The sequence below is a fragment of the Salvelinus sp. IW2-2015 genome, linkage group LG11 (genome assembly GCF_002910315.2).
Source record: "Salvelinus sp. IW2-2015 linkage group LG11, ASM291031v2, whole genome shotgun sequence".
NCBI lineage: Eukaryota > Metazoa > Chordata > Actinopteri > Salmoniformes > Salmonidae > Salvelinus > Salvelinus sp. IW2-2015.
The window spans coordinates 7,805,326-7,816,245 of record NC_036851.1 but is presented as its reverse complement, the minus strand read 5'-3'; the positions used below and the strand labels follow the sequence as shown (position 1 = coordinate 7,816,245).

The 10,920-nt window shown below is 48.4% G+C and overlaps 1 protein-coding gene across 1 annotated transcript; it reads left to right on the top strand.

The window, feature by feature from the left end:
* The first annotated feature begins 5,038 nt into the window (after window positions 1-5,038).
* LOC111970785 (putative claudin-24) lies at window positions 5,039-6,113 on the top strand. The gene has a single exon (XM_023997540.2). It carries the CDS (start codon window positions 5,272-5,274, stop codon window positions 6,016-6,018), a length of 747 nt encoding a protein of 248 aa, XP_023853308.1. The 5' UTR covers window positions 5,039-5,271; the 3' UTR covers window positions 6,019-6,113.
* Window positions 6,114-10,920: the final 4,807 nt, after the last annotated feature.

The window sequence follows — 10,920 nt, the reverse complement described above, 5'->3', positions numbered from 1 at the left end:
TATCAAAAGTAAATGTAATTGCTAAAATATACTAAAAAGTTAAAGTATAAATATTCCTTTATATTAAGCAAAGCAAACGGCACGATTTTCTTGTTTTTTTCATTTATTTGCACTCCAACACAGTCATTTAAAACAAAAATCATTTGTGAGCCAGATCAGAAGCAGTAGGGATGACCAGAGATGTTCTCTCAAGTAAGTGCATTTGGACCATTTTCCTGTCCTGCTAAGAATTCAAAATGTAACGRGTACTTTTGGGTGTAAGGGAAAATGTATGGAGTAAAAAACGTACATTATTTTCTTTAGGAATGTAGTGAAGTAAAGTTGTCAAAAATATAAATAGTAAAGTCAAGTACAGATACGACTGCAGTAGTACTGCAAAGTATTTTGCTTTCCACTACTGTGCCCTATGGGCCCAATTCCAACCCGAGTTAAGCTCGCATAAATGAACGTAATTCCCTTTTTATGTGCTTTTCTCTCAATGCTTATTCTGACCATGGACTTAAGCATAGTGTGCCATTCACCCGCTATTCATTTTGAGATCAAATAAATGTGTGGTGCAGGTGTGTCTACAGATACACCGTATTCTGACCTTGACTTAGTTACTCCACCTTTACGATGTGACTTCCGGTCACAACTTGTGGACTTGTTTACGTGCTGCTGTGCGCTGTGTTTCAGAGGCCGAGCCTTCTCTGGTTTACCAGGGGGCAGGGCTACCAACGTAAAGGCAAATCTGAAGATGGTGCTGGCTGAAGCTAAAACTTGCGAGTRTAGAGAGTATAGAGATATTGTTATCCTCATCGGCACCAACAATGTTAGGATGAAACAGTCAGAGGTCACCAAACGCAACATAGCTTCAGTTAGGGGGAGTGAGGAGGTCTACAGCAGTAATTGTCTCTGGCCCCCTCCCAGTTAGGGGGAGTGAGGAGGTCTACAGCAGTAAGTGTCTCTGTCCCTCCCAGTTAGGGGGAGTGAGGAGGTCTACAGCAGTAAGTGTCTCTGGCCCTCCCAGTTAGGGGGAGTGAGGAGGTCTACAGCAGTAAGTGTCTCTGGCCCCCTCCCAGGAGTGAGGAGGTCTACAGCAGTAATTGTCTCTGGCCCCCTCCCAAGTTAGGTAGGAGTCGAGGAGCGTCTACACGAAACGTAATTTGGTCTCTGCCCCCTCCCAGTTAAGGGGGAGTGAGGAGGTCTACAGCAGTATTGTCTCTGGCCCTCCCAGTTAGGGGGAGTGAGGAGGTCTACAGAGTAATGTCTCTGGCCCCCTCCAGTTAGGGGAGTGAGGAGGTCTACAGCAGTAATGGTCTCTGGCCCTCCCAGTTAGGGGGAGTGAGGAGGTCTACAGCAGTATTGTCTCTGGTCCCTCCAGTTAGGGGAGTGAGGAGGTCTACAGCAGTAATGTCTCTGGCCCTCCCAGTTAGGGGGAGTGAGGAGGTCTACAGCAGTAATTGTCTCTGCCCCCCAGTTGGGGGAGTGAGGAGGTCTACAGCAGTAATTGTCTTCTGCCCTCCCAGTTAGGGGGAGTGAGGAGGTCTACAGCAGTAATTGTCTCTGGCCCCCCCAGTTAGGGGGAGTGAGGAGGTCTACAGCAGTAATGCTCTGGCCCCTCCCAGTTAGGGGGAGTGAGGAGGTCTACAGCAGTAATGTCTCTGGCCCCTCCCAGTTAGGGGGAGTGAGGAGGTCTACAGCAGTAATGGTCTCTGCCCCCCCAGTTAGGGGGTGAGGAGGTCTACAGCAGTAATGTCTCTGGCCCCTCCCAGTTAGGGGGAGTGAGGAGGTCTACAGCAGAAATGTCTCTGGCCCCCTCCCAGTTAGGGGGAGGAGGAGTCTACAGCAGTAATTGTCTCTGGCCCCTCCCAGTTAGGGGGAGTGAGGAGGTCTACAGCAGTAATGTCTCTGGCCCCTCCAGTTAGGGGGAGTGAGAGGTCTACGCAGATATTGTCTCTGGCCCCTCCCAGTTAGGGGGAGTGAGGAGGTCTACTACAGCAGTAATTGTCTCTGGCCCCTCCCAGTTAGGGGGAGTGAGGAGGTCTACAGCAGTAATGTCTCTGGCCCCCCAGTTAGGGGAGTGGGAGGTCTACAGCAGTAATTGTCTCTGGCCCCCAGTTAGGGGGAGTGATGAGCTCTACACAGATAATGTCTCTGCCCCCTCCCAGTTAGGGGGAGTGAGGAGGTCTACAGCAGTAATTCTCTGGCCCCTCCCAGTTAGGGGAAGTGAGAGGTCTACAGCAGTAATTGTCTCTGGCCCCTCCCAGTTAGGGGAGTGAGGAGGTCTACAGCAGAAGTCTCTGGCCCTCCCAGTTAGGGGGAGTGTGAGAGGCTCTACAGCAGAGTCTCTGGCCCCTCCCCAGTTAGGGGGGTGACGAGGAGGTCTCACAGCCCAGCAGCATACCACCCTGCATCCCACTGCTGCTTGCTTCTGAAGCTAAGCAGGGTTGGTCCTGGTYRGTCCCTAGATGGGAGACCAGATGCTGCTGGAAGTGGTGTTGGACGGCCAGTAGGAGGCACTCTTTCCTCTGGTATAAAAAATATATAAAATATCCCAATAACCCAGGACAGTGATTGGGGATGCTGCCCTGTGTAGGGTGCCGTCTTTTGGATGGGACGTTAAACGGGTGTCCTGACTCTCTGTGGTCACTAAAGATCCCATGGCACTTACCGTAAGAGTAGGGGTGTTAACCCCGGTGTCCTGGCTAAATTCCCAAGCTGTCCCTCATACCATCACGGTCACCTTATCATCCCCAGCTTACAATTGGCTCATTCATCCCCCTCCTCTCCCCTGTAACTATTCCCCAGGTCGTTCCTGTAAGTGAGAAYGTGTTCTCAGTCAACTTACCTGGTAAAATAAAATAAAAAATAAACTCAATCGCTGGTTGATAACGCCTCCCTGACTCACGCCCCTCCCAAAATATATAATTTGTGGATAATTGGCCCTCTTTCTGGGACTCACCCACAAACGGGACCAAGCCTGGCCTGCTGAGGAGTGACGGACTCTTTCCTAGCTGGAGGGGTGCTCTCATCTTATCTATGAACATAGACAGGGCTCTAACTCCCCTAGCTCCACAATGAGATAGGGTGCAGGCCAGGCAGCAGGCTATTAGCCAGCTTGCTAGCTTAGTGGAGTCTGCCACTAACACAGTCAGTGTAGTCTGCCACTAACACAGTCAGTGTAGTCAGCTCAGCTATCCCCATTGAGACTGTTTCTCTGCCTCGATCTAGGTTGGGCATATCAATGCAATGTTACGAAGATGGAAAAAAGCTGTCCTTCAAATAGTCTTGATATGTTCGTCAAAAGAGAGATCCGGGTTCAGGGAACTCAGTGAGGAACACTGTATATGGCCCAGGAGGCCTGTTAACAGTAGCTATAAAAAGTGACTGAGTAGGCTGCATAGATTTTAGACATAGACCATGCCTCAGGACTACCTGGCCTGATGACTCCTTGCTGTCCCCAGTTCACCTGGTCGTGCTGCTGCTCCAGTTTTAACTGTTCTGCCTGCGGCTATGGAACACTGACCTGTTCACTGGACCTGTTCGCTGGACGTGCTACCTTGTCCCAGACCTGCTGTTTTGGACTCTCTCTCTCTCCCGCACCTGCTGTCTCTAACTCTGAATGATCGGCTATGAAAAGCCAACTGACATTTACTCCTGAGGTGCTGACCTGTTGCACCCTCGACAACTACTGTGATTATTATTATTTGACCGTGCTGGTCATCTATGAACGTTTGAACATCTTGGCCATGTTCTGTTATAATCTCCACCTGGCACAGCCAGAAGAGGACTGGCCACCCCTCAGAGCCTGGTTCCTCTCTCGGTTTCTTCCTAGGTTCCTGCCTTTCTAGGGAGTTTTTCCTAGCCACCGTGCTTCTACACCTGCATTACTAGCTGTTTGGGGTTTTAGGCTGGGTGTCTGTACAGCACTTCGAGATATTAGCTGATGTACGAAGGGCTATATAAAATAAAATTGATTGATTGATTGATTTGGGGTTTTAGGATGGGTTTCTGTACAGCACTTTGATCGGCTGATGTAAAAAGGGCTTTATAAATACATTTGATTTAAATTTTATTGAATAAGGTCTAGTGAACCTGCCGGTTCCAAGTCGAAAAATAATCGACTAATTTTGTTTATATAAATAACACCATTCTCTATGCACTGTAATTTACAACTTGATAAGATCTATTGATAAGAGCTAGGTAAATGAGTAATCCGTTTGATGAGGGAATTTTAAATATATATTACATTTGTTTAAGATCTATTTTCCCTTATAATCGCTGGAGATAAATGTAAAACCAGTCACATGGCAGCAAACTGAAGCTTATCAACATATCACCTTTCTCACAGTAAAGTTGATGAAATTCTTTGCCATTATGCAGAATTTAAATTGTACGGCCTTTTAACCTGCAGGAATGGGCACTCTCGAATGTCTTAATTATAGGCTACTCCGGCTTTCTCTGTTTCCTATTTCTGTCATGTTAAATATTAGTCACTATCAGTATCGATCGTCAGTAGGTCTAATGACAACACATTCAACTGCCAATTCAATGTTCGTTCCCTTCAGTTGGTATAGCCTACATTATCATTCCATAACAGTTTGAACCTGACCCATGTTGCAATACTTGGATGTGTCATCACACGGTTCCATGGTTAGTGCAGAATATAGACGAGGGTATAGCCTACTCTATTGTACACTATTCTCCCTGTTACTTTCATGAGGGAAGTCTGAATACCAACTACTGAGAAGTGCTTAAAAGAAAGGCATAATTTCCTAAAGTACTGCAATAAATAGGGAATAGGGTGCCATTTGGGATAGGTGCACAATAACCAGGAGGGCTGAGCCCAGACTTGGCTCTCTGTCGTGAATTGTCAACAATCTGCATTTTAATAACTTCCTGTCTCTCTTTAATACCATCCCATGTGGCTGGGAGGGCTGGGAGACAGGCAGGGCAGGATTCTCAGGGAGGCTGGCCATGTACCCTCCCTCCCCTGGTCCATTGGCAGACCAGCAGCCTCAGCAGGAGGTAGGGGAGGGCCATGTGCCAGAGAGCCCCTTTCTTCCCAGCCTCCAGCCAGATGATGTGTGTTTCTGTGGAGTGGGACTGTTAGTGAAGGAGCTCTCCGCCTGCCTGTGAACAGAACAGTAGTCAGCAGTAATTAGCAGGTGCTGTGAGAAGCCTCTCTGTTCCTACTGGACATCAGGAGCTGCCAGACCTCTCCAGAACCTCTCCAGAGAAGAGCTCTTGAGGGTCAACGGAGCGGGTCCAGAGAGGGGCGGGTAAACCATGGACCTGTGTGCCTCCACTTTGGAGCTGCTGGGGATGGTAGTGTACATGGCAGCCTGGCTGTGTGCTCTGGCCACCACCCTGATGCCACAGTGGCTGACCCTGTCCACAGACCTCTTGCTCACAGAGAGCTATGAGCTGGGTCTCTGGGAGACCTGTGTGGTCCAGGACATGGGGGGGATGGAGTGTCGACCCTACGACAGCCTGCTGGGCCTGCCTCAGGACATCAAGGTGGCCCGTGTCTTCATGTGTATCTCCCTGGCTGTGGGCCTGCTGGGCCTGCTCCTGGCTATCCCTGGTCTTTACCTGGTCAACAGCTTCAGCCAGGGGCTGGAGGGCTGCAGGGCCAAGAGGATCATGAAGGTGGCAGGAGGGGTGCTGGGGATGGTAGCTGGGGTGCTGTGTCTGGTCCCTGTTTCCTACGTCGCCCACTTGACGGTAATGCGTTACTTTGATGAGTCAGTGCCGGAGGTGGTGCCACGCTGGGAGTTTGGTGATGCCCTGTTCTGCGGCTGGGTGGGGGGGTTCCTCCTGCTGGTGGCGGGATTACTCCTGTTTGCATCCTGTCTGGGGCCTCTGGCAGACCATTCCAGGGGACCTCAGGCAGCCTATTACGGAGCCCCCCAAGCAGATCATTCCAGGGGACCTCAGACAGACTATTACGGAGCACCCCAGGCACAATCGCCGAAGAGAAACGAGGTCCGGAGTACGGATCATTCCTCCAGGAAACCTCCAGAGTATGTCTGAGGCGAGGGGAGAAGAGAGGAAAGGCGATACGAGGTCCGGAGTATGGATCATTCCTCCAAGAAACCTCCAGAGTATGTCTGAGGCGAGGGGAGGGGAGTGGAGGGGAGAAGAGAGGAGAGGCGATACGAGGTCCGGAGTATGGATCATTCCTCCAGGAAACCTCCAGAGTATGTCTGAGGCGAGGGGAGGGGAGGTTTCCTGGAGGAATGATCCGTACTCTGGACCTCGTATCTCCTCTCCTCTCTCTGAGGCGAGGGGAGGTGGAAGGAAGGAGAGGGGAGAGGTATTCTGGAAGGTTTATGGATGGTTCTGCCTCTCTTGAAAATAGTTAAACAGCCTAAGAACCAGCCTTGGCACTCTGGCTGACTGCTTTTTGACAGGCTGTTTGTAAAGCAACTACATGCTTCTATGTCAAACCCACAGGGAACACCTGGAGCAACTTTCACAACACATTTTTTTTAAATGTCAGATTCAGAGGAAATTGTTGGGATGTAAACCTGCTACATCCTCACCCCATCCACCCTGACGCTATAAAACCTGCTCCAGCCTCACCCCATCCTCCCTGACGCTATAAAACCTACTCCAGCCTCACCCCATCCTCCCTGACTCTATAAAACCTGCTCCAGCCTCACCCCATCCTCCCTGACAGACGCTACTAACCTGCTCCAGCCTCACCCCATCGTCCCTGACGCTATAAATCCTGCTCCAGCCTCACCCCATCCTCCCTGACGCTATAAACCTGCTCCAGCCTCACCCCATCCTCCCTGACGCTATAAATCCTGCTCCGGCCTCACCCCATCCTCCCTGATGCTATAAAACCTGCTCCAGCCCACCCCATCCTCCCAGACGCATAAAACCGCTCCAGCCTCACCCCATCCTCCCTGACGCTATAAAACCTGCTCCAGCCTCACCCCATCCTCCCTGACGCTATAAAACCTGCTCCAGCCTCACCCCATCCTCCCTGACGCTATAAAGCCTGTATGCAGTTAAATCTTTCTGACAATCTTTTTTTAATAAGTCAATTTAATGTAGAAATTAAACACTTGATATACAGTAATTGCATAAATAATAGTTTAGTTTTATATAAGTATAGTTTCACTGAATTTAAGATGTTTTTGTTAAATAATCAATAATCTACTGTAATGAATTATCTGAATAAAATTGGTTTCTCCCAACATGCTGAGGTTGACATCCAGACAACAATGTCACTGTTTTCTTCATCTCTCTCGACGATTACAACCAGCCATGTAGATGGGGTTAGGGTTAGTTCCAACCAGCCATGTAGATGGGTTAGGGTTAGTCCAACCAGCCATGTCTAGATGGGTTAGGGTAGTTCCAACCAGCCATGTAGATGGGTTAGGGTTAGTTCCAACCAAGCCATGTAATGGGTTAGGGTTAGTTCCAACCAGTCATGTAGATGGGTTAGGGTTAGTTTCCAACCAGCCATGTAGATGGGTTAGGGTTAGTTACAACCAGTCATGTAGATGGGTTAGGTTAGTTACAACCAGTCATGTAGATGGGTTAGGGTTAGTTCCAACCAGCCATGTAGATGGTTAGGGTTAGTTCCAACCTCACTGTAGATGGGTTAGGGTTAGTTCAAGAACCAGCCATGAGATGGCGTTAGGTTAGTGCCCAACCAGGCAATTAGTGGTTACGTGTTAGTTACAACCAGTCATTGTAATGGGTAGGGTAGTTCCAACCAGCCATAGCATGGTTAGGGTTAGGGTTATTCCAACCAGCCCATGTTAGGATGGGTTAGGGTAGGGTTAGTTCCAACGTCATGTAATGGGGTTTAGGGTTAGTGCCAACCACCAGGTAGATGGGTTATGTAGCTTCCACCAGCCAGTAGAATGGGAGAGTATTACAACCACCATTAGATGTTAGGGTTAGTGCCAACCAGACAGAGAGCGGTTAAGGGTTTAGGGTAGCGTTAGCTTCCAACCAGCATGTAGATGGGTTAGGTTAGGGTTATTCCAACCATCATGTAGATGGTAGGTTAGTTCCAACCACCATGTAGATGTGTAGTCCAACCACCATTAGATGGTTAGGTTAGTTCCAACCATCATGTACATGGGTTAGGGTTATTCCAACCATCCATGTAGATGGGTTAGGGTTAGTCCAACCAGCCATTAATGGTTAGGGTTGTATCCAACCACCAGAGATGGTTAGGGTTAATATTCCCAACCAGCCATGTAGATGGAGTTTAGGTTAGTTCCAACAGCCATGTAGATGGTTAGTTAGTCCAACCAGCCATGTAGAAAATGGGTTAGGTTATCCAACCCAGCCATGTAGATGGTTAGCGTTGAGTCCAAACCAGTCATGTAGCATGGGTTAGGGTTAGTTCCAACCAGTCATGTAATGGGTTAGGGTTAGTTCCAAACCAGGCCATCTAGATGGTTAGGGTATTTCCAACCAGCCCAGTAGATGGTATAGGTAGTTCCAACCAGCCATTAGATGGGTAGGTTAGTCGCAACCATCATGTAGATGGTGAGTTAGTTCCAACCACCATGTAGATGGTTATGGTTAGTTCCAACAGCAATTGTAGATGCGTTAGCGTTAGTTCCAACCCATCATGTTAGAGTGGTTAGGGTTAGTTACAACCAGTCCAGTAGATGGTGTAGGTTAGTCCAACCAGCCATGTAGAATGGTTAGCGTTAGGTTAGTTCCAAACCACCATGTAGATGGGTTAGGGTTAGGGATTAGGTTCCAACCATCATGTAGATGGGTTAGGGTTAGTTCCAACCGCCAGTAGAGGTTATGTTGGTTCCAACCCAGCCATGTAGAATGGGTTAGGTTAGTTTTACAACCAACCATGTAGATGGTTAGGGTAGTTTCCAACCAGACATGTAGATGCGGTAGGGTTAGTTCCAACCAGCCATGTAGATGGGTCTAGGTAGTTCCAACCAAGCCAGGTAGATGGGTTAGGTAGTTCCAACCAGCCAGTAGAGGGTTAGGAGTTAGTTCCAACCAGTCATGTAGATGGGTTAGGGTTAGTTCCAACCACCATGTAGATGGGTAGGCGTTAGTTCCAACCAGCCATGTAGATGGGTTAGGGTTAGTTCCAACCACCATTGTAGATGGGTTAGGGTTAGTTCCAACCAGCCATGGACATGGTTAGGGTTATTCCAACCAGCCCAGTAGATGGGATTAGGGTATAGGAGTTATTCCAACCAGCCATTGGTAAGATGGTTAGGGTTAGTTCCAACCAGTCATGTAATGGTTAGGTTTTAGTTCCAACCCAGTCATGTAGATGGTTAGGGTTAGTTCCAACCCCATGTAGATGGTTAGGTTAAGTCCAAACCAGCCCACGTAGATGGGTTAGGTTAGTTCCAACCATCATGTAAGGGTTAGGGTTAGTCCAACCAGTCATGTAGGATGGGTTAGGGTTAGTTCCAAAACCAGCCATGATAGATGGGTTAGGGTTAGTTCCAACCAGCCATAGATGGAGTTAGGTGTTCCAACCAGCCATGTAATGGTTAGGTTAGGTCCAACCAGCCAGTAGATGGTTAGGTTAGTTCCAACCAGCCATGAGATGGGTTAGGGTGAGTTCCCAACCAGCCATGTAGATGGTTAGGTTATCCAACCAAAGACCCATGTAGTGGTTAGGGTTAGTTCCAACCAGTCCATGTAGATGGTTAGGGTAGTTGCCAACCAGTCATGTAGATGGGTTAGGGGTTATTCCAACCAGCCATGTAGATGGGTTAGGCGTTAGTTCCAACCACCATTCGATGGTTAGGTTAGTACTACCCCAGCCATGTAAGATGGGTTAGTTAGTCTCCACCAGCCATGTAGATGCGGTTAGTTAGTTTCCAACCAGCCATGGTATCGGTTAGGTTAATCCAACCAAGCCATGTAAGATGGTTAGGTTAGTTCCAACAGCCATGATAGATGTTTAGGGTTAGGCGTCAACCAGCCATGTAGGATGGGTTAAGGTTAGTTCCAACCCAGCCATGTAGATGTGAGGGTAGTTCCAACCAGTCATGTAGATGAGTTAGGTTAGGTTAGTTCCAACCCAGCCATGTTAGATGGGGTAGGTTATTCCAACCAGCCATTAGATGGTTAGGTTAGTTCCAACCAGCCATGTAGAGGGTTAGGGTTAGTTACAACCAGTCATGTAGTATGGGTTAGGTTATTCCCACCAGCCATGTAGATGTTAGGTTAGGTATTCCAACAACCAGCCCATGTAGATGGTCAGGGTTAGTTTCCAAAACCCAGCCATGTAATGGGTTAGGGTAGGGTGAGTTCCAACCAAGCCATGTAGATGGGTTACGTTAGTTCCAACCAGCCATGTAGATGGTAGGTGTAGTTCCAACCCAAGCCATGTAATTGGTTAGGTTAGGTCCAAAACCAGCCATGTAGATGGGGTTAGGTTAGTTCCAACAGCCATGTAGATGGGTTAGCTTTAGGTCCAACCAGCCATGTTTAGATGGTTGGTTAGTGACAACCAGCCATGTAGATGCGGGTTAGGGTTAGTTCCCAACCAGCATGTAGATGGTTAGCGTTAGTTCCGAATCCAAGCCCAGTAGATGGTTAGTTAGTTACAACCACCATTTTGTAGATGGGTTAGGGTTAATTCCAACCAGCCAAATGTAGATGGGTTAGGGTCTAGTTACAACCAGTCATGTAGATGGGTTAGGTTAGTTACAACCAGTCCATGTAGATGGGTTAGGTTTGTTCCAACCACATGTATATGGTAGGTATTCCAAACCACCATGTAAGATGGGTAGGGTTAGTTCCAACCAGTCATGTAGATGGGTTAGGCCGTTAGTTACAACCGCACCATCTTTGTAGATGGGTTAGTGGTTAGCCCTAGTTAGTCCCCCAACCCACCATGTAGATCGGGTTAGGGGTAGTTACAACCAGCCATTTGTAGATGTGTCTGGGTTTAGGATCTCTCTCTTT